Source organism: Manis javanica, chromosome 1 (genome assembly GCF_040802235.1).
Source record: "Manis javanica isolate MJ-LG chromosome 1, MJ_LKY, whole genome shotgun sequence".
NCBI lineage: Eukaryota > Metazoa > Chordata > Mammalia > Pholidota > Manidae > Manis > Manis javanica.
Window position 1 is genome coordinate 55,613,396 of NC_133156.1, and position 24,399 is coordinate 55,637,794.

The window sequence follows — 24,399 nt, forward strand, 5'->3', positions numbered from 1 at the left end:
AAAAAAATCTTTAATTTTTCAAACTAGAATTTGAAAGGAGTAATTTATTTTAATCAACAATCTTAAGTGGAAGCCTCAAAGTTTAAAAAGATAAGTTCTCATTTTTTTTGTTGTATGGGGTAATATCTACTATTACTGCCTGGACTGCCTGGATAATTTCTGAATAGTGAAGTTTTTAGTGTATTTTCCCAGCAGTATTCTTTTAGGGGTAAAAGTATCTACATTTATACTGTCGGTTTTTCCTGAAGTAACTTGTTTTTTCCCTCTTTTCAGGATTTGACTGGCATAGAATCTATGGATCAATGTCGCCATACCTTGGAACAGCATAACTGGAACATAGAGGTATAATAGGATTCATTCTGAGCTTTTTTTTTCTCCCTTAGTTTGATAACAAATCAAAGACACATAGTTGTCCACAGCAGAAATCTTTTCTCTCAACAGATTTTTTGCACATTTACAACTCTTCGGTCATTAAAAAAAGGTATGGGAAAGGTGAAGCTTATGAAAGAAGAGATAGTGACCAAGTCTCTGAGTATAGTGCCCCTCCTTTATATCTTCTTAATGGCTCTTTGGGAAAACATTGGTTTTTATATATTTGGTTTGTAACTGGATACCTTAATGTGAACCTTCTTATTACATATTTTATAGGTGGTTTTTTTTTTCTTTAGGTAGTTGTATCATCTGCAATTCATTGATTTTTTTCAGTATGTAGATCTTTTGTTTCTTTTACTTGATCATGGAATTGGCTAGAACTTCAGAACAATGTTAATTAATAATGGATAGCAAACAGCCTGTCCTCACTGTAATGCCTCTGATGTTTTATTATCAAGTGCAATGGTGGTGGTGGTTTTGAGGTAGCTCCACTGGAATGTAAGCTCTGTGACTGCTAGCAAAGATTTTTTTTCCAGTTGTGTTAACTGCTGTATTCCCAGCATCTAAAACTGATCCTAGCACATCAGAAGCTCAATAAATATCTGTTGACTGTTCTTCCATTCTTGTTATGTTAAATGTTTATATCAGGATTGGGTGTTGAATTTTATCAACACCCTTTTGATCTCTTTTGAAATTACTTGTTTTCATTATGATATGTTATTGGAATAGGGTGATGGATTTTTAAAAATATATTCTTCAGTTAGTTATTCAACACATATTTTTAAGCAGTTAAATTCTAGGTTCTGACATTATACCAGAACAGTATAAGCAAACAAGATAGTCCCTACTCTCATGGAGCTTAATTCTGAACAATTTCATTTTGTAATAAATACTATGAACAAGATGAGTATAGGAAGTACAACAGAATATCTGGAAGTTACTTTAAATGGGGTGGTCAGAAAAGATGTTTCTGAGGAGGTTGTGTTTAAGCTGACACCTGAATGATGAAAAGGAGTGACAAATGTGCAAATATGTGGGGAAATGCATTTCAGGCAGAGTTGCTCTGTATGATACTTTTTGCTGTTTCCTTGGTAGATTTTGATTTCAAGCATATGCTGGTTTTATGAAATGACTAACTTATTAAATGAATTGAGAAGCATAAATTGCATAAATGAATTGAGAAGCATAAATTGCATAGATACGAAAGAAAGCATTTAAAAACTTGTTTCTGTCAATTATCTATTACTTTTTTCATGTTTTCTTCATCTTTTATAACCTGTGTTTCCTAAATCTTTCTTGGTAAGCTTTCTGAGAAAATGCTTTTGTCTTAGAGATTTTCATATTTTTTAGCATAGGCTATACAATGTAGCATGTCTTCTGTATATCTTCTATTATTCCCTCTTCTCATTGTTTCTTTTATGTTTGTCTTCCTTTTTTGGAGACTGGTTTATTTTATTCTTTGTTTATAAAAAGTTCTTGTATTTACCAGTTCATTTTTTCTGTTGTTTTTATCTATTAAAAATCTATTTTTAACTTCTGCAGGTTTATGTTTTTTTCAGCATCTTGATTTGACATGGCACAAATAAAATACATTAGTAAATTCTCTATTTTGTGGGGAGACACTCTGATTTTTATATAGTTTGGCTATTTTATTTGACACATAAAAACAAGTGCTGTTAGAACTTTCTTGTAATATCTTTTGTTAATATCAGATGGTGCTTTTTGCTTTAACTAGTTTGATTTATTATATTGCCACCCCTGCTTTCTTTCTTTATTGGTTTGCAGCTATCTGGTATAATATTAAATGCGAGTTAGAAAAATACTCATGTATATGTGTGCACCCACACATAGAATTCAAAAAAGCATAAAGAAGAAATGTTCACCCTTAATCCCACCACTTCATGGATAGCTAGTTAAATTTCAGGCTCTTGATGTTGGTTTATAGAGCTATTTAGATTTACCTTTAATTTTATTGTTACACCGATGATGTGCTGTATTTACAGTTTTTTTTACTTTAGTCTGTTTTAAGAACTCATAAAAATAATACAAAAATATATAAATCTAATTTTAGTTTTAAAAAGTTCAAACAAAGCCTAAGATGAAATACAAAAAAAAGTCCCACTCAAATCACCTTCCTACCTCTATTTCTCAGTCCTATGCCCAACATGGTGATAATAACAATGTCTTGATTTTTTCCAAACTGAAATAAAACTCAACATTTTCTTAGTTTATTCCTTTTAAGAAATAATAAACTCATTAAAGGTTAACATAAGTTTTTGCAAATCTTCTTAATGTCTGGCTTAATAGAAAATAACTGGATTTTCATATTTTCTATGCCTTTAATCTGTTGTAAAAAATTAAAGCTTTAGTTTTTTAATTGACAACAATTGCTATCAGTTGTTTTTTAAATAACAGCTTTATTGCTGTGTAATTCACACACCAATTTATCCATTTAGAATGTGAAATGTAGAGTTTTTAATATATTCAGAGTTGTATAGCCATTACCAAAGTTTTAAAACATTTTTCCAAAAATGTTTAGAATATTGAGAACATTACCCCAAAAAGAAAGCTCATACCCTTTAGCTCTTACCTTCCTAATAATCCTCACCATCCCTAAACAACTACTAACCAAATGTTTATTTCCCATTCCTGGACTTTCATGTAAGTGGTGTCAGAGTATGTGGTCTGTTGTGACTGGCTTCTTTCACTTAACCTGCTTTCAAGGTTCACCTATGTTGTAGCATATAGCAGTACTTCATTCCTTTTTTTGTGTTGTAGTAAAATATACATAACAAAGTTTACCAAAGTATACAATTTAGTGGTATTAAGTACATTTACATTGTGCAACCATTACCACTATCCATCTTAAGAACTTCTTCATCTCAAACTGAAACTGTACCTGTTAAACAAATCCCATTATCCTCCCCCCCAACTTCTAGGAGTCACAATCCTTTCTCTTTCAAATTTGACTGTTCTGGATACCTCATATGAGTGGAACCAGACAGTATTTATCCTTTTGTGTCTGGCTTATTTCACTTAGCACAATGTTTTCAGGGTTTATCGATGTCATAGTATATTAGCAGTATTTCATTCCTTTTTATTGTCAAATAATAGTCCCCTGTATCAATATGCCACAATATCTTTATCCATTCATCAGTTGATAGATGTTTGGATTGTTTCCACTTTTGTGTCAGTAATGTTGGAGTAAACATTAGTTAGTGTACAAGTTTTTGTGTGAATGTACATTTTCATTTCTCTTGGGTAAAACACCTAGGAGTAGAATTGCTGAGTTATATGGCAACTCTTGTATCATTTGAAGATTTGCCAGACTGTTTCCAGAGAGCCTACACTGTTTTGCATTCCCAACAATAGTGTGTGATGGTTCCAGTTTCTCCACATCCTCACCAACACTTGGGAATATCCTTTATGTTAGAGCCTTCTAGTGGATGTGAAGTAGTATCTTATGATTTTGATTTGTGTTTTTCTGATAGTAACGATGTGGGGCATCTTTTCATCTGTTTGTTGGTCATTTGTATATCTTCTTTGGAGAAATGTAAGACCTTTGCCTTGCCCATTTTTAAATTGGGTTGTTTGTGTTTTTAATGAGCTGTAAGAGTTCTTTATATATTCTAGGTACTAGGCCTTATCAGATATATGATTTATAAATACTTTCTCTCATTCAGTGGGTTATCTTTTGACTTTCTTGATAGTGTCCTTTGATGCACAAAAGTTTTCAATTTTGATGAAGTCAAATTTATCTAGTTTTTCCTTTCTTGCTTTTGCTGTCATATATCTAAGAAACCATTGCCTAATCCACAGTCATGAAGATTTTTACCTATGTTCTCTTTTAGGAGTTTTATAATTTTAGCTCTTACATTTGGGCCTTTCGTGTATTTTAAGTTTATTTTTGTATATAGTTAGATTTAGGGGTTCAACTTCATTCTTTGGCATGTGGCTATCCAGTCATCCCAGCACTATTTGGTGAGACTTCTTTCCCATTGAATTGTGCCTTAACACTCAAAAACATGAAAATTAGATGTCTACCTGGAGTTGGCCACTCTGCAAAGTCCAGAGCCAACTATTAAGGTTAAAGGGTACACAAGACAATGCTCACTGCTCACACGACCTGCAGTATAGGGGGTTCTTAAAATCCTCCCCAGGTTTGATAATTCACTAGAAGGGCTCACTCAAAGCTGTTATACTCAGGGTTACAGTTTTACAAGGAGAGGACACAGATTAAAATCAGCTAAAGGAAGCGACACATGGAACAGAGACTTGAGTTCCAAACACTAAGTTTCTATATTCATCTCTCATGGTATCAGGACAAGCCACCCTTCTGGCGTAGATTATGACAATATGCATGAAGTACTGCCAAACAGGGAAGCTTACCTTTTCTTCAATATCCAGAGTTTTCATTGGGCTTCATTACATAGGCATGATTGATTTGATTGGTTGACTGGTGATTAGACTCTTAGCCTCCAGGTCAACTGATATCGCATTATCCAAAGTTCCCATCCTAAATCACATGGTTGGTCTTTCTGGGGTGGCTAGTCCCCACCCTGAAATCCAGTAAAAAAAGACACTTCTATCAGAAGTGACATAGATTATCTCCCAGAAGCCAAAGGCAAAAAATGAGACCCCTCTTTGGGTAAGGCCAAATTTTTTAGTACATGGGGACAAATAATCTGTTCTCAGGGCCAGAGTTAAGAAGGGAATGATAATTTATTGAATATCATCTGTCTGCCAGAAGTTGTGTTAGGATCTTTATGTATGATCATTTCATTAAATTTTCAAATTAACCCTTAGAAATATTGCTATATATTTAAAATATATATAGAAACATAAGCCAAGTAATTTTTCTTAATGGTAGAGCTGGGATTCAGACCTAAGTTTCTGTATTCCAAAGCTAAGCCCTTTGTAACTCTAGGGAAAGGAAATCCTGGGGCAAAGTACCTCTAAAACTGAAATCAGTCAAAGGGAGAAATAAAGTTTAAAACCCGTTTACTGCTTACAAACTGCGGTCTGGGGCCATTTCTCTTTCCTGCTTGGGCAGAAGCAAACCAGCCCACCCCCTAACCTCTCAGGTTCAGGTAAGCCCTCGGTTGCCCAGGTAATTGCCCGTTGATATGGAGATGAACTGTGTCCACCTCTGAGGAATGCCTGTTGATATGCATATGCACTAAAGCCAGGCGAGATATTCTAGAAATAATTACAATTTTACCCACACCCTTCATCGAGGACCATCCATCAGCATTGCTGCATTGCACAGCTCTAGAAGTGCTGTTTAGTTGTATTCTCTGTGGATGGCTTTCCTTAGGCTGGTACAGTGAGCACTGTGTGTCCTAGCTACCTTAAATAACACCTTCTGCATAAAAGCAGTATGCCTGCCGCATAAATGGAGCTTCCACACAAGTTCCTTGGACTCTCCTGTATTGTGTATGCATTCTGGAGCCATCACCCATACTGCATCTCACCACAACAAGGTAAAGGTCTGTAAAGATGCGTGCATCGGGTGACTTATTTTGGAACACCAAGCAGTGGTTGGTTGCCTTGTATTTGCCTTTGGATCGATTTAAGCCTTGCTGACACTCTTGCTGCTGTTTCCTTCCTCAGGCTGCTGTACAGGACAGATTGAATGAGCAAGAGGGTGTACCAAGTGTTTTCAACCCACCTCCATCCCGACCTCTGCAGGTTAATACAGCTGACCACAGGATCTACAGCTATGTTGTCTCAAGACCACAACCAAGGGCAAGTTATTGTATAGCTATTTCTCCCTTTTTTTATTGTATAAGTCCGTTCACTTGGTTATGTTGATCTTTATCTGGATGGAGCAAAATAAATACTCTTATTGTAAACCTGTTAGCTAGACCTGGCTCCTTGATAGGTTTATTGCATTTATCCTTTTTCCTTGATTTCTGAATGACTCCATATAATAACTATCCTTTTGTCCCCCTGGTTCTTTGCTAGTTATTTGAATCGTTTTCTGTGCCTTGTTTTGAGCACATAGTAGGGTTATTTACATGTCTAAAAATGTTTGCTACATGTTTAGTAGATCTTCTGTTTTTAAGTTAGAATGTTTACTGAGTTCTTTGTTGCTTTATTTTACTTAATTTTAAGCTACTTCTAGGAAGGAATCTTTGTGGGGGCATTGGTGATATTTTTGAAATTAGTCTTGAAGGGCTAATAGAAAGGAGGTGGTTTAGTTAAATTTAACAGGAGTTTAAGAGTGCTACTACATGTCTGGTATATCTTGCTGTTGGGAATCCAGAGATGAATAAAGAGCCAGCCTCCCCCTTCAGATTGTTCTCAGTCTTAATTAGAGAAGTCAGATGTGTATGCTGATAAAGAACTCTAGAGAACTTTTGGAGTTTCTCTTTCTTGTCCTTGGAGTTACACTCACCTGTTGGATTTAGGATTCCAAGAAAGAACTCCCATTAACCTTGCAGCAGTTAGAATTTACTCCATCTTCATACCTTTTGTGGAGTTATCTGACAGCATTTTTTAAATGGACTATCAAAGTAGTCATTTTAGGGTATTGTGAAGTAGAAGAGCGCAGATTACTAGAGCAATTATGAGACTCGAGGAGTAGTTCTGTATATGGTCAGAGTTTCCTTAGTTTGTTTGGGGCTTGACTTGGTGTTTGGGACCCTAGTGTCCACCATGGGGCTCCAGAGCTCCCTGGCCATGGACACAAGGAGAGTCTCAGATATCTAATACAATGTGACATAGAAGAAATGCTTTGTAAACTATAGTGCCCTATTATTATGCTCAGTGAAATAAACCAGGCGGAGAAAGACAAGTACCACATGACTTTACTCATTTGTGGAGTATAAAAATAAAAAGCAAAACTGAAGGAACAAAATAGCAGCAGAGTCACAGACCCAAGAAGGAACTAGTGGTTACCATTGGGGAGGGGAGAAGGGGATTAAGGGGCACTATAATCCGCAGTCACAATATAGATAGGTCACAGGGAAGGCAGTACAGTATGGAGAAGACAAGTAATGACTCTGTAGCATCTTACTACACTGATAGACAGTGACTGCAGTGGGGGGTGGGGAATGAGGACTTGATAATATAGGGTGAGTGTTAAAACTATAGTGTTGTTCATGTGAAACCCAAGATTGTATATCAATGATACTTTAATAAAAAAAAAACTATAGCACCCTATGTATGTGCTAGTTAATAGCAATAATCAATTTTGTTAAAATAATAATTAGCATTATAACTAAGATTAACAGGTATATGGGAATTTATAATATACAAATGTCCAAGGTAGTAAGAGTGGTTATCTTTCTTGCTATTTTTATATATCACATTTTAATCTATAAATCTAAAAAGTGAAGAAAGGATATCATTTGGGGAGGAAAACTTATGATTGAATTTGGCAACTAATATAAGTACCTGCAAAGAAAGTGTTAAAGTAGCTTTAAATTTAAAAATTACATAATAAAATAAAACTATGATAGCATTCATGAAATGAGATGGTCTTATAGAATGAGTTTAAATGGTCTTAAATGAGTTTGGTCTTAAAATGAGTTTGGTCTTAAGAAGGATGAGGTACCCTGGAAAAGGGCCCTGGATTGCAGCAGGAGAAATGACTTGAACAAAAAAGTGTATGAATCTGAACTAGCTATTTTATAAGGTATTAGGGATTGAGAAATGTTATCTAACTTTGTTTTTGGAATTTCAGGGGCTGCTTGGATGGGGTTATTACTTGATAATGCTTCCATTCCGGTTTACCTATTACACAATACTTGATATATTTAGGTATGTACCATTGTATTTATGTATTAGTAGCAACAGGATAGACTTGTGAGATGAAACAGACCAGAATAAAGTTTATGCTCTGTCAATTTTGACTTGCCAGTTTGTCATCAGATTGAATACTCTTCCTGAACAGTCTGTTAATATAGTATGGAAACATTTTAAATTGTTCAAACATAACAACAGATATTGTGAAATGCAATTGTTTTAAAGTAGTCTTGCCTATCATTTTCAACAGTCTACCTACATTTATGTTATCCTCCCTCCTCCCACCATGTTTGTTAACTCCACATTTCCTAGTCTTCACACTCTTTCCTTTCTAACCGTCATTATCTACTAGCTTCACACTCCTTTTACCCTAAACTGTCTAACTCCATCTGACTACTTACAATCCCAACAAATTCCCTAGTTCTGAGATTACCCACATTTCTCTAGATCCCTCTCTCAAAAGTTTACGTTTCTGGACACTTCTATACATTTCCCTCTACCCTGGCAACCCATTCATTGCTGACACTGGGATTCTTCAATGTGTATATCCCCTTGCTTCACACCTCCACCTTTCTTCTCACTTCCTCATGTACCATTTAGAGAGCTCAGCACTGGAAGCTACAGAGGGGCCAGGGCTAGAAATTGTCAAGAGGGCTGCTGTGCTGGTACATCAGTCTTGGGGTGTCTGGTCTAGAGCTGAGTAGTAGATGAACCTACACCTAGGCTTTATGGGGAATTAGAATGTTCATGGGCATCCATGTCAACAGGTGGAGCTAGACTATGTGGTCTAGGCCTTGTATAGAGGGCAGCCTATACCTCCCTCTCAATATTGGGTAGCCTTTGCCTTGCTCTAGGGAGCAAATGCTGGAGGTGAAGGAAGACCCAGCCACTGCAGAAGTACAAGAATCAGACAGTACCTTTACCGTGGCTGCTTGGTATTATATGAGACAGCCTGCCTAATGGCTTCCTTGCTTTAGCAAAGTTCTTAATGGTTCACCAAGAAACCATTTCAGCACTCTTTCCATCCCTGTTCTATTTAAGATTAAGTATATAAAAACCTTTAAAGTCCTAACAAAGACTGAGTTGACATCTCTGTTTTTAAAAAGCTGATTGTCCTGAGTCATATAGGCCATGTGAATATATTGTAATAAGAAACAAAGTTAAAGCCTTTATCCATTGATTCATCAAAATTCGAAAACTTAAAAAGAATAAGATAATAAGATAATCCTAAAATACTCATTTACTGAGAAAGTTATCAAAACACCAGTCTTTTAAAGGAGTTCTAACATTCCCCCACATACACACCTTCTTGTATTTCTTTTCAGTTTGTTCTGGAACGTTTGTGTCAATGAATTTAATTTGATTACTCAGGAGAAATTCCAAATGAAATTGTATACACAAGGGGGATTTGTTGAGGGGATAAGGAATTGACTTGAGATTTGGTAAGGAAAATGTCATAGTTTAGTCACCTTTTCTGTGCTAAATATTCCTCAAGTATATGAATATTGTTTGCTTCTTTGGGAAAAATATGCATGGCATGTGTTACTAATTTTAATGCAGCTGTATCATCCAAGCAACTTGTGTAATGTTATGTAGCACATTGACTTATCAAGCCTCTGCCCCATTGCCTTCTGGGAATGCCCAAAGGATAAATAAATGCTGCTATACAAAGATGGGCTCTTTAGAAACAGATGTGTGGTACCATCCTTAGCCTTCCAGTAGTTGCCAGGTCTCCACATCTGCCAGTGAACTCTAAACCAATTTTATAACCTCCTCCGTGGATGCCATCAGCCATAAATCATTAAGCAGAATTTGCTTGCCTCTTGAAAAGCAAGTAAATTATGGCTGAAGGTTTGAGTTTGAAGCCTGTTCATAATTTTGAATAGCTTGGGAGTATGCGCTAAACATTCAAAACCCCAGGAGAGCAGAAAAGTGGAGAGGCAAGTAGGCCAACCAGAAAAGACAGAGCTCTGTTCTGGAGCAGCGCTGTCCAGTAGGACTTCTGCGATAGTGGGAACATTTTGTATTTGCACTGTCCAGTGTGGGAGCCGTTAACCATATGTGGTTGTTGAGCACTTAATGTGCCTAGAATGACTGAGGAACTGAATTTTTTATTGTATTTCTCTTAATTTTTATTTTAATTTAGGTAGCCACTTATGGATAGTGGCTGCTGAATTAGTGTCATTCTAGAGTCTGGGTGAACAGCCTGACCCATGATCTTTTTGGATATTGTGTTTTCGTTTCCCTGTGCTTCTAGCCCTAAATTTTTTGCAAAAGGCTCTCAGCCCATTGTTGGACTTTAAAATCCTCGTAGTTTGCATTCTTGAACAGGCAGTGGAACAACACTTGCTGCTTTGCAGCTTATGAGGTAGAATCAGCTCTCATGTTTGATGGTCAGCTCACAGACCATTTACCTTCCTTTGCTGCCATGCCTCTGGCTCAGTTACAGGAATCTTTACAGATTGGCCCACTTCATATGCACTACAGTAAGCCAATTCATGTGATATTTATTCCTTCCTCCCCAGGTTTGCTCTTCGTTTTATACGGCCTGACCCTCGCAGCCGGGTCACTGACCCTGTTGGGGACATTGTTTCATTTATGCACACTTTTGAAGAGAAATATGGGAGGGCACACCCTGTCTTCTACCAGGGAACGTACAGCCAGGTCAGTGCCACAAACCACATAGATGCCAATTTGCTGATATGATTCTATCCACAAGGGAAAGCATAGCCCGACACTGATCATATCATTGTTTTACTCAAAAACCTGAAATAGCTCTTCACTGTTTATAGAAGAAAAAGACCAAACCTTTTATCTGGGCCCTCCTTGATCTAATCCCAACTTCCTTTTGAGGTCTTTCCTGCGTGACTTGTTTCCACATGTGCTTGGCTCCAGCTAAGCCATTTCCTGAACATACTCTACTTTCCAACCTCTGTGCTTTTATTTTTGCTTATGCTGTTCCCTCCACCTGGAATGCCTTCCTCACATTTTTGCTAATTGGAATCTTGCCCATCCTTCAACCAGCTCATGTCACTCCCTTCTTATACCCTTTCCTGATTAATTTGCCCTACCCTGGCATACCTTGCAATCTAAAATACTAATTTCTCCTTTTCTGCTTTTATAGCTTTAACAAAAAAACAAAGCAATTTCACATTCTCTATGTTACAGGTGTTTGTGTTTGTCTTATCTCCTGTACCAGACCTTAAGCCCCTTGAAGGCAAAGCCTAAGTCTTCTTTGGTTCCTCACAGAATTGAATAAGGGCATAGACCGTAGACTCAAGGCAGCATATCTCAGTCAACCCAAGCCACATAGACCTTTGACTGGTAGTCTCTCAGCATGCAAAAATAAAGGTTTCTTATGGGTGTTAAGCATAACTCTAGTTTCTAGAGAAAAATGCAGAAATAATACTGTGGGTATAGGCCAAAGGGTTCCATTTTGCAGCCTCTAGGATTTCTGAAACTACCTGGAGAAAGAGAAAAATGCTTATTCTATTTTGTGTTTAAATCTCCCACATCTGCTTTTTCTCAGTCTCCTTACTGGCCCTTACTGAATAAGCATTAAGCCCCTACTCTATGCCAAGCACTGTGCTCAATGCTTGAGATGCGGACATGAATAAGATGAGCACCTCTCATGCACCCTCTGTTGTGATCTGAGGGCAGAAAACCATTGATTATTTAGGAAATGTTAATTGAATTCTAATTTGTGCAGGATTATGCAAATGTTAAAACATACACAGGAATCTTGGATAGTAGCCTTGTGTTTGAAGAGCTTTTAAACCCTGTGCTTTTAAAATGCCTTTGGGTCCCAGGTCCCTCATCCCTGCTTGCCAAGTGGCCTGGGATCAAGCTCATCTTCATGGCATTTTTTATTTACAAGGATGTTGTAGCTGTGAAATGGCACAATTCCCCTTCCCTTTTCCATGGTCAGATTCTCCTGTTTTTATCTTCTTTCAGATTGTGGAAATAGCTGGATTTTTTGTGATTTGCTGGGTACTTTGTGTCAGCCTGTCTACTCTCATGTGCCTAATATGATTTAAATCCTTACAACACTAAAATCTTCTCATTAAAGCTTGTTAGCATGGACTTTCTTTAGGGAGAAAAATCCCAAGGGTGTGAAGATAGGAGCCTAGGAATCTCATTTCTTGCTCATCTTTTTTTCTCATTTCTCCTTTTGTTCCCTTAGCCTAATTAAAAGCTCAAGGCACAGTCCTCATAGTAAGTAGTAATCTTCTGTTTCCCACAGGCACTTAATGATGCCAAGCGAGAACTTCGCTTTCTTTTGGTTTATCTTCATGGAGATGATCACCAAGACTCTGATGAGTTCTGTCGGTAAGTAGAATGTGCCCTACCTACCCTAGCGTACCTTGTTTTCTTTCTCTTTTCTGATGTTATTTTCTGATAGTTTGTAGTAAGCAATTTCTTTTCATGTCCTTTTCATCCCTCTCCGCAGCAACACACTCTGTGCACCTGAGGTTATTTCTCTAATAAACACTAGGATGCTCTTCTGGGCATGTTCCACAAACAAACCTGAAGGGTACAGGGGTAAGTTATGTTTCTTTTGCCTTATTGAGATTGTTGAGTTATCTTTGGAATAATCTGGGAAGACATACCATTTACTGCATGATTATTTGTGGTGGACATATGATAGTTGCAACTCATTACATTATTGTGTTCATTCCTATCAGCAGTCCTGAGAGACAGGGGTTGTGTTACCGTCACTTTATGGTTTAGGAAACAGGCCCAGAGAGTTTAAGTCACTAGCCCAATATCACAGAGTTGGTAAGTTTTGGAGTGAGCACAGGTCTGTCAGACTCTAGCCCATTTTTTACAGGTAACCATTGCCAAAGCCTGTTTTGTTTTTAAAACACCAATTCCTGGCCAGCAGCTTGCCTTTTAATCTTAATGGGCTTTTTACTGAAGAGTTTATTTTCATCATCAGCAGTTTTAATAGAGCTTCTTGCACAATGAGTTAGTTGTTTGAGTACCTTGAATGCAGAAAGGGATTCAGAAAGTTGAGATCTTCGCTGACAATAACTAGAGATAAGTATTTTTAGAAGTCAGGATAAGATAAAAAGGCATCCAGTGAAGAAAACTAGTTACTTTGCAGCTACTTCTCTTCAGCAACTTATGAATGTATACTTAGCACCCGGGCACTGTGCTAGATCCTGAGAACCAGAAATGCAGGAGATGTTTACTTATATCCTAGGATCTCTTTACTTCTAATTGGTTTTTAAACATGTGGTAAATTCCAACAGAATGCATTTGCCATTCTAATATGGCTTTGTGGGTGGGGAGTGGTGGATAGAAGGAGACTAAGGATATTTTTTATAGAAGTTTATAAAATCTTATCTTTTTTTTTTTTTTTTTTGAGAGGGCATCTCTCATATTTATTGATCAAATGGTTGTTAACAACAATAAAATTCAGTATGGGGGGTCAATGCTCAATGTACAATCATTAATCCATCTCAAGTCTAATTCTCGTCAGTCTCCAATCTTCTGAAGCATAACTAACAAGTTCTTACATGGTGAACGAATTCTTACATAGTGAATAAATTCTTACATGGTGAACAGTACAAGGGCATTCATCACAGAAACTTTCGGTTTTGATCACGCATTATGACTTACAAACAATCAGGTCAAATATGAATATTCGTTTGATTTTTGTACTTGATTTATATGTTGATCCCACATTTCTCCCTTTATTATTATTATTAATAAAATCTTATCTTTTAAACCATAAGGAAAACATAGGTAAAACTCCATTATGGTAAAACGTTGGTTACTTAGAAGACCAACTTTCTAAACTCCTTTGGAACAGAAAGGCTAGCTCTTTTGGGGGGCTGGTGGAACATGGGAAATGGGATAAGGAAGGCTTGGATAAGAGGAAGAAAGGACCGAGGACAGTGATAGTGGAGAGCATCACCACTAGCCTGAGGCTGACTTGCAGCCTTGTCTTCTTCAGGCTTGACCCCTGACAAGGGAAAATTATGCCAAACAGCAGCCAGATTCTTTATAGATCCTTTCCTACCCACCAAATAGACATTGTCCTTGAATTCTTCAGCCTTCCCTAACACCATCATAACAACCACACCCCCACCAGAAAATCCTGTTCTGTTCAAATCAAATTACGTGGAATTTGGGACACAAATATATAACAACAAAGATTAAGAAACTAGGAGGAAAAAAGAAGCAGGCCAGAATAAATAATACCTTCCTTCTTTCCTATGTGGAATTAAAGCAGTTCTTTCTTGTTCTTTGTTGACAGTCTAAGAGTTAATCTGTTTCATCCCAAATCTTGCTCTTTATCTGCTCGGTCGTTTTCTCAGTCTCACAGGCTTTACGGGAAAACACATATCCCTTCCTGGCCATGATTATGCTGAAGGATCGGCGGATGACTGTGGTGGGACGGCTAGAAGGCCTCATTCAACCTGATGACCTCATTAATCAGCTGACATTTATAATGGATGCAAATCAGACTTACCTGGTGTCAGAACGTCTAGAAAGGTACAGGGGAGCTCCTCTCTGGAACTGAGAGACCAGCTAAAGATTTGGGTGGCTGACCCAGTGCTCCACAAATCCTGACCTTTTGTCTTAAGCAACTTTAAAAACCTTGTCCATTTAGTGTTAAAATATTTAGCACTTTGACCTAAGTAATTCTCCATTAGATTATTTGTTCTTGGGAACATGAACCAAAATGAAGACAGGGCTCTGTGCTCAAGAATATATATACCTGAAACAACAACAAAAAAGAGTATATATCTGGTCAGTTAGAATAGCTGAACCATGATATGAAGAACTTGAATGTAAAAAATGAAGATGGGTTATAATTCTTTCCCCTATTACAAAAATAGTGTACATTAATTGTAGAAAATCTGGAAAACACAGAAAAGCACAAAAACATACTTAAAATCATCCTTAATCCTACCACTCTTAACATACTGTTATATTTTCTTTTAATTTTATGGACACACACACACAATCCTCCTATACACAAACACAGTTTTTGGAAGAGAAAATAGGAAATACACCAAAATGTTACAGTGTTTCTCTTTAGTTACCTCTGAGTAAGGTGTTTCTTCATTTTTCAAATCTTCAAAGATGTGTATATGTGGTTTTTTGGCTTTTTGAAAGCAACATATACAAAAATGCAGTAAGCCAAAGGGTATATTGATTTGTAAAATATGATCTCGTTGATTGTTCTATAACAATACTATGTACTTGTGTTAGAATTGGGGGGAAAGATAGTTTTATTTGAAAAAAGTTGAAAGGGGAAGGAGGAGCTTGCCATTTCTCTTTCTGCCTAGTCAACCTAGGGAGAGAGATGGCTTATTCAGATTCAGCCGTGCTTTGCTTTGGAACCCCTAGCGGAGAGTGAGGAGAGTCATCTGCCAAGATTGTCTACCTGTCTACCCTCCCCGCAAAATTCCAGTATAAGAAGACACAGAGTTTTCTGAGATTGCTCTTCTCCTTCTGTGTGATCTGTCTGCAGGGAAGAGCGAAACCAGACGCAGGTGCTGAGACAGCAGCAGGATGAGGCCTACCTGGCCTCTCTCAGGGCTGACCAGGAGAAAGAGAGGAGGAAGCGGGAGGAGCGGGAGCGGAAGCGACGGAAGGAGGAGGAGGTGCAGCAGCGAAAGCTGGCAGAGGAGAGACGGCGGCAGGTAATGAACTGTCTTTACTCCTGATGCCCACAGTTTCTTCTCCCTGTGAAAGGAAAAACTAGAAGATAATGGAATGGTGGGTGTTTTAAATCCTCCTTGTCATTTTTATATTAGTGTGTTTTCACAAGAAGTAGTCAAAGAATTTTTTTTTAATTTTATTAAAATAAATAGAACAGTGAGTAAAAGTCAGGCAAAGCAAGTGTTTGATTAATAGTAAGTGTAAGTAGATAACAAGTAGTCCATACTGCTGTTACAGCAGTAGTTTTTAAATATTCATTCTTAGTACCAGTGTTAGCTTATTTGCCATTTCATTCACGATCTTATTTCATTATGTGTTACCACTTGATTATACCCAGTGTTTTCAGTAATTCCTTTTTGTTTGGACAGTTAAATGCCCTAATACAATCAATAAATAATACACATGCTGCAATAGTACTTTGAATTAGGGTGTTTATGACTCCTGCCAAGAAGTGTTCCTTATGATATTAGTCACTAATTTTTCTTCTGGCTGCATAGTAAACCTACATGATGATAGTATTTCTTGTTTTCCTATTGGAGCCGTAGCCTCACTTTTGCTTTTGTCTCTCTGTAGAATTTACAGGAGGAAAAGGAAAGGAAGTCGGAGTGCCTGCCCCCAGAGCCTTCCCCTGATGATCCTGAAAGTGTCAAGATCGTTTTCAAATTACCCAATGATTCTCGAGTAGAGAGACGATTCCACTTTTCACAGTCTTTAACAGTAAGGACCACCTAAGTTGTGTGCAGTGTATAGATCTGGAAGCTTTTAAGGACTCTTGAGAGTGTGCTTGGTTTATATGCTGCTCTGATGAACAGGGAAGGGAGTGGGGCAGAAAGAGAATAGTGCAGTGAACTATGTTCCTTAGTCCTAGCTTTTAACTCAGAGCAGTTATTAAGGTTTTCTATCATCATGTTTGAGCTCTGCTAAGAAAGAAAGGTACCGTAATTACCAAGAAGTCCCAGGAAGGACTTGCAGTGTTTGGAGTGGGAGGCTGGTCCATGGTGCTCAGTTTGGGCTGGCTTCAGAATCCCATAGAACCCCTTGCTCTGTGAAGAAAGCTCTGTGCTGATGTAGAAGTATCAGAATTACACATCTGAGTGTAAGTGCATGGGCAGTTTGCATGCAGTTGTTATTCTCCCTTTCCACCTATTTAGCCCGTAAGAAACCCCTCTTTTTGGCGCTACCTGGTATATTCAACATCTATAGGTAAGTAGTGTTGTCATTCCATGGGAAATAGTTATAGGCAGAGACTCTTAGAGTTATCACAGAATGAGGATCAAATTTTCATTCTTCCAGAGTTAATAGATGTGTTCTTGGTCACTGTACTTAATTAACTCTCTGTTTCTCCATCTTTAAAATGGGTATAATAAAAGGCACTCTCTCATAGGATTGTTATTCAGGTTAAGTTCATATGCAAATTGTTCAACATTGTGTTTAGCTCATAGAAAGCACTTAAATGCTATTGTTTTTGATACTTACAACCAAAAGAAAGTTTCTGTTTATACTGAGAGTTGATATGCTGCCTTTCCAAATTTACAACTACATGCACACCTCAAAAATATTGCTAGTTTGATTCTAGACCAACGCAATAAAGTGAATAATGCAGTGAGTCAAACGAATTGTTTGATTCCCCCTAAAATTATGTTTACACTGTACTATAGTCTATTGAAAGTGTACAGTAGCATTGTCTTAAAAAAACAATGTACATACCTTAATCTTAAAATACTTTATTGCTAAAAAATGCTAATCATCATCTGAACTTCCAGCTAGTCGTAATCACTGATCACCATAAGAAATACAATAAGGAAAAAGTTTGAAATATTGTGAGAATTACCAAAATGTAACCCAGACACAAAGTGAGCAAATGGTGTTGGAAAAATGGCACTGATAGTTTTGCTTAATGCAGAGTTGCCACAAACCTTCAATTTGTAAAAAGTACAGTATCTGCAAAGTGCAGTGAAGTGAGGTATGCGTGTATAGTAGATTCTGCCATTTCCCTGATCATTTCAAAGCAGTCGAGAGTTAACTGCATAATATAAGTGAAGATGCACTGTAGTCAGTTTGAGGCTGAGTAGCACATTCATTACTTCTCCTTGTTTACCTGGAGAACATTGGACAAGTTACACAATCTTTTACAGAGCCTCATATGATCCCTTCTGTAAAGTGTTCTAATATATTTCTGTAAAACAGAAATATAATCTGCCCTCTGATGACTTCAAATTGATGACATTTCAGGCACTGTCCGAGGCACTCTAGGGCTTATACACATGATGAGAAATGTGGTTCTGGAATTCATGGAGCTTACTGGCCAGTAGGGAATACAAGTCTAAGAGCTAATACAGAGTAATAGGGCAAGGGGCATCCTGGTGAAAGAGAAGCAAAGTAATACTTCATTTCATTTATTTATCATTATGCATTGATTTATATTGGGGGAAGGTGCTCACATTTCTAATTTTGGATTGTTAAATTGGGATGACAGGAATGAGCCTCACAAATACCCATGTAGTAGTAAGTAGGTAATTATTGTTCATTCCCTTCCCCTTGTATGTTTCCAAACTGTTGATGTGAATATGGATTTTAGCTTGCAGCCTTGTTCAATAACAATTTCACTGTAGTATGCCTGAATTTTATGGAGCTTCTCCTCCCCAAACTCTCATTATGTATGTGAAAAACAACCAAAATTTACTATCCTGACAATTTTGAAGGAAAGTATATTAGAACAGTAGAACAGAATAGGCCTGTGCCCAAGGGGAACCATCCCATTGTTAACCATTTAATCCTTAGAGGCTTTAATAGGTCCTCACTAAAAGTTTTTTACAAAACAAACCTTAAACTGAGAGAAATCCTTGGTCATAAATGGGGATGAGAATTAGAGATGGGAAAGAAGTGTAAAGAAGTGTGATGGCATTGCTTATCTTCAGTATAATATTCGTAGAGTTAATAACATAAAACTACATAATAAAATATAGTTTTTAATGCTCTTGCAGACTTTGTCATATTCCTGTGCCCTTCATGAATAACCTCAAAGAGTGAGTGTTCAGTGAAGTATTCGATTTGCACATGATGCTCAGCTCTTGAAAGTAAAATTCTAAGATAAATAAGGGTAACCTGTAGGAAAAACTCCAGGTCCTGTGAGTGGTAGCTGACTTAACGTAAATGAATGCATATTAGAATCCAAATCATGCTCAGCCCAGAACTCATTTTTCTATCCATTATGACCAAAAGGGACCTCAGGAGGTGATGTCATGGTATCGGTCCATTGTCAGGGGTGAAGAAAAAAAATTGCTAGTTTTGTACCAGTGTTGAGTGTTTTCAAGCAATAATTGAAAAGGAAACAAAATTTTTTATTATGTTATTTCACCCTTATATAAAACCCACTTTGGGTTCATACCAGCAATACTTGGTGCAAATATAATTGATGCATATGAAGAAAAGAAGGAGAATGGATGTTAGTGGAAATTTCCAAGAGGGCAGGGAACTAAATGAATGAGGTTAATAGACTAAAATATGAGAAGTTTATAAAATTATGAATCAATTTAGATAAAAAGAACATGGATTTACTCCTCAAATTCTTGAGTTGTAGCCCCTTAAAAGCTCTAAAGAGGTAAGTTAAAGACAAGTGAAGAAAAGACTTTTTCACATAGAGGTGAATAAACTTACAAGAGGTGAAACAAAAAGAATATAGAAATAAATTCCATCAAAGAAGTAAGAATAACTTGGATGGTGTGTCCCTAATCTTTGGGAATGACCTGGAAGAGGTTAGGAGTGCTCTTCACAACATATCCCTTAGACTCTTTGTCAGAAGTAGAAGGCTAGGTGAAGAGGGCTATAAAGCAGATCCAGTATGCCTGTTCTTAATATATGGCATTAAGAGACAGGGAGAGATAAGGTTGAATTATTCCACAGGTATCTTATATTTTAAATTTTAGCAATGTGAGTTGTCATGATTTTGCCTTCTTGTTAGAACTAACCTGTACCTTCTCAAAGCCAGAGAAGGATGAGGAGGGCATTTGTACAGAAGAGAGGTCCACACAGAAGGGGTCAGATCTTGATTAAGTTTTGGGGGACATCCACATGTTGGGGCTGCCAGTGCAGAAGTCAGAGCCCAAAATGCCTGGGGCAAGGTGGGTGTTAAAGTCAGAAGTGGATGAAAAAAGGAGGGTAGAGTCCGGGGGAGAATGAACTCATGGTTTTCAGTGTACTGCATGTGTAGAAATATAGCTGTAGGTGTATATATGTATGTGCACATACTCTGTAGTTCTCACAGAGTGCTTGGGAGCAGCACCCCAACAGCAGTGAACATACCTAGCACCCAGATTATAGCTTTTAAAAACCACTGTCCATTAAGAAGAACCAGAACTCCTTGGAGAAATGGCTGCTTCCAAAGCTGGGACAGGGAAAATGCAAGAGCAGTCTGGAACACTGTATGCCAGAAAGCAAGGAATTATTCAAAGAGCCATGGGGACATGTTACAAAGACACAGAAGCTAGTGTGAATGGGTTCCTTCTGACTCCATCTGGAACAGTTTAAACATTACAGTATGTAATAATTCTAACATTATAACCTACTGAATAAAATAGGAAAGCTTGACTCATTTAATATAGGTAAACAAATTAAAAGTTTGGTAACAGAATGTCTCCATAGTTTCAAAGGACTTCCCCACAGAATACTCTTTAATCACAAAGGGGAAAAGAATAACAGAGTGGAGAGGCCTTGGCAGTCACCCTTAGGTGATCAAAGTGAACAATATCAGTCATGGAACAAACTGAAATTGTGCTCCTGCTGAATATGATTTGATGCATGGCGTAGAATGTAGCATCATTTCTATAATACTCTTGTCAAAGATGCAAAACTGAAATCTAATTGTCAGTAAGCATCAGACAGACAAATTGAGGAACATTCTACAAAATAACTCAGCTTTAGAAGTGTTGAGGTCATGAAAGTCAAGGAAAGACAGGATTTGCTGCAGACTAAAGGAAGAGACTTAGGAGATGGGACTAAATGTAACACACATTTCTAAACTGGGTCCTTTTACTCTAAAGGGCAACTGGCAGAACTCGAATGGGGCCTGAATAAAAATTTCATATATGTTATTGTAGTAATAATGTATTAGTTAAGTTTCCTGATTTTGAGGGCTGTATATGGTTGTGTAGGAGACTAGTGTTTGTAAGACATACCAGTTCTCAAGGGTAATGTGACATCAGGTTGGCACCTCACTGTCAGCTGGCTCAAAGAAAAAAATATTGTGTCTTCTACTTCCAGCTTTTCTGTTAACTCTTTGATTATTTCTAAGTTAAAGAAAAATTAGCTTTATATCAAATGGTTGTCAAAGAAGAAACAGATGAATCAATTCAGAGTAGGACTAGCATTGATAAATCTCTTAAAACAGTCGCCCTACCTATTGCTCTGTGAAATGAAAGGACCTCAAAATTGAATTCCAGTGTAGTGTGGTTACTTCCTATCTCAGAGGCATCCTTGGGGAACCGGTGGGATACTTGATTTTGTAGCTATGTGTGTGCCTGTCTGTCTTTTTCTCACTGCCCTTCTCCTCTTATATGACCTTGGCAGGTAATCCACGACTTCTTATTCTCCTTGAAAGAAAGCCCTGAAAAGTTTCAGATTGAAGCCAACTTTCCCCGGCGGGTGCTGCCCTGCATCCCTTCCGAGGAGTGGCCCAACCCCCCAACGCTGCAGGAGGCCGGACTCAGCCACACAGAAGTTCTCTTTGTTCAGGACCTAACAGACGAATGACACTTTTTCTTCCTCTCCCTTCCGACTCCAATCCCTAAAAGAAATGGAAAAAAACAAAAACAAAAAAGAGAAATTCATATTATTATTATTATAATACAATATTTTTTTTAAAAGACTGCTGCATCCTAAGGAAGGATCAGAAACCATGCTGCCTGCAAGAGTCACCACCCGAGTGTGTGCCCGAGGTTGGTAACGAGCGCCCCCGCCAGCGAGGGAGTCCTTCCCCACTGCCCATGCACCACGCACCTTCCAACCAAAGGAGACGCCTCACCTCCAACCCAGCCACTGTCCCAACTGGGGAAGGAGACATTCCCACTAGTTCTCATTTCTTCTTGCTTTTATAGAAAATAAAAGTGAAAAAAACCTTCATCAGTGAACTACTGCAGCATCTCGTGAGGACTTCTCCCACCGTCAGAGAGAAGAGGGAAGAGAAGGCACAGAGCAAAGATGTTCTCTGCACTTCCCACAATTTATGGATAACTTTTAATTTTGTTTGTTGCTTTGTAATGACCAAAGGAATGAAGCTGACAAAGGTGTATATTTTTTCCTTAACTTCATTTGGTAAAAAGCCAATTCTTAAACCCATCAGTTCATGCCCTGGGCTTCTTAGCCCACAAGAGTATAATAAAGGTGCCCTGGGCTGGTCTGTGCTTATTTCTGCCATTGTCCCTCTCACATTCCCAGAGAGGTCGTTCTTTTTGGTCCAATTCTCGCTGTCCTTTCTGGCTCCCTATGCACTCCACTTGGAGCAGTGGGAGGGCATCTGGGTATATAGCCCCACAGTGTCTGTGTATTACAGATACACCCATAAATGCAGTATGAACTCCATGTATACTCACCTATACACATAATTGCAGCTTTTCCTGGGAATCTGTACCAGGTGGTTATGGGGTGTGAACCAAAGGGTAGCTCTTCGTTACTCTTCTGACATGTGCATGCTGTTACGCTGTTCCTGCCCAGCCCTAAGCTTTCCTAAATTGCCAAGCTTGGTGCCTTTCCAGAGGACTGGCAGGCCTGTGGTGGAACCAGCAGAACCACGGAGTGCCCTGCATCTGGAGTGTGGTGGCGGCTTAAGGATGGAGAGGCCTTGAAGGGAGCCAAGACAACTGAGCCTGTGTACACTGTCAGGAGGCATATTTCCGTTTCTGATGTAGCCACCTACTGGAGGCAGTTTTTATTCTCTCCCTCTATTGCTATGTTGAAGTAATAGGGTTTTTTAACCTCTGGATGTCTCGTCTGGTTCAGTTAATGGTAATGGGTATGTGGGTCAGGCCATGTATGAAACAATGCCAGCGTGAGCTGACAAGTATTCCAAAGTGTTCCATAGCTAGACTGGTGCAGACTCGTGGTAACACTGCAATCTTCTGAAGTTATTGTAGTTCCTAGCATGCTGTGAGGCCAGGGTGTGCGTATCAAGATAAAACATAATTTGCTAGATTTGCAGTCTCCAAAGGCTTTCTCTCTTGCTTAACTAACACCTTAGGGCCACTCTTTCAGGTAGCAGTAATGTGGCTCCTGTTCTCTGCAGCCCTCAGTGGTTGGGGTAAACACAAAGGGACAGGGCGAGGAGCCTCAGAGGCAGCATCTGGGGGGCCTGAGAATTGCCCAGTAGTCTTAGCACCAGTGTCTAGAACACCATCTTTAGGAAAACTTACGTATTCTCCCGGCTGCCTATTCTAATTTGTTTCCTGCTGTCGCAAGGCCAGATGAGTGGGAAATCGCTCACTGTTGTCCTAAAATGTATCTCAAGTGAATACCAGGATAAAACAAGTTCTCCGCTCAACCTTCTGCAAAGTGTGCTTCCTGCTGACAACCATGCCAAGAGGAGTTTTCCCACTTAACTCAGGGCCTCCCTCCCTGTCAGGAATTCACAGCTGTTTTCCTGGCAGTTCCCAGGAGGGTATTAATGGCCTACCCTAGACTGGGTGTACTAAGTATCTTGTCCACACCTCTTTGGAAAATTGTCAGTTTTTTCCCTTAATAATTAAGTCTTCATCTTTTTCTACAGTGTTCCCTTCATGCCTCTTCCTTTTGATATCTTATTCTGTGAAACAGGTCAGATACTAGAATATTAAGAAAGTCTTTGTCAGCTCTTGGGACAGTAAGCCTACCAGTTTACTTCACCTGAAGCATATGCTTCTTCCTAGTCCACGTTAAAACTGCCCTGGGTTACTCAGACCACGTTCCTGTCTCCTTGCTGACTCTAGAGCTGCTGCGTAGCTACCATCTTCTTTTCTCCATGAAAAATGCATATTTTGTCACTTAATGCCTGTACAATCTGTATGTCACTCCCAAGGACCTCTGGGAACTCACTGGGACCTGCAAGGGAGAAAATATTAGAAAATGCAATCTTGCAAGCATTTGCTCTTGTTTCCACACCATCTTTGGGTAATTGCAGCTGTTGTTTCCAAATGGCAAATCATCAGCTAAACAAAAGCACTTGTTTCAAGTTGGGTTCTGCACCCCCAAAGCTGAAGTTGTAGATTCGTCTGAATAACCATGGGAAATGACCAAGCAAAGACACCCGGGTGGAATCAGTTGAATTTCTGCAGCCTCAGTGGGGCCCTTCTGGTCTTTCTTCCACTTCTGCAGAATTTCCTGCAGCAAATATTTCTCTCTGCTTGCCTCCACTCTGATGTTTGGGTAAGAGATGGTGACCAGAGGAGAGTATTTGTCTCTGAAAGCTAGACAAACTAAGAAGAACCCAGAATCTTCAACTGAGCAGTCATGAAAATTGCTCATGGTGCCAAGGCCAAGGAAAGAGTTTCAGAAAATGACTACGGGGAGGAGTGATAACCCCAGAATGCAAAATCAGGGGGTATTATTTGGTGCTTGAACAAGGAGCTC

General features: G+C 38.5%; 1 protein-coding gene across 2 annotated transcripts in view; it reads left to right on the plus strand.

The window, feature by feature from the left end:
* FAF2 (Fas associated factor family member 2) overlaps positions 1 to 22,206 on the plus strand; it is a 67,641-nt gene extending 45,435 nt beyond the window's left edge. For both annotated transcript variants that reach the window (XM_017668563.3, XM_073232531.1), the window contains exons 2-11: positions 274 to 342; positions 5,986 to 6,120; positions 8,063 to 8,139; positions 10,650 to 10,788; positions 12,368 to 12,453; positions 12,575 to 12,666; positions 14,451 to 14,628; positions 15,614 to 15,785; positions 16,378 to 16,521; positions 21,370 to 22,206. In XM_017668563.3, coding sequence (XP_017524052.1) covers positions 274 to 342; positions 5,986 to 6,120; positions 8,063 to 8,139; positions 10,650 to 10,788; positions 12,368 to 12,453; positions 12,575 to 12,666; positions 14,451 to 14,628; positions 15,614 to 15,785; positions 16,378 to 16,521; positions 21,370 to 21,552 — 1,275 coding nt within the window. In that variant the 3' untranslated portion in view covers positions 21,553 to 22,206. The remainder of the gene's footprint in view (positions 1 to 273; positions 343 to 5,985; positions 6,121 to 8,062; positions 8,140 to 10,649; positions 10,789 to 12,367; positions 12,454 to 12,574; positions 12,667 to 14,450; positions 14,629 to 15,613; positions 15,786 to 16,377; positions 16,522 to 21,369) is intronic.
* The last annotated feature ends 2,193 nt before the right edge of the window (positions 22,207 to 24,399 follow it).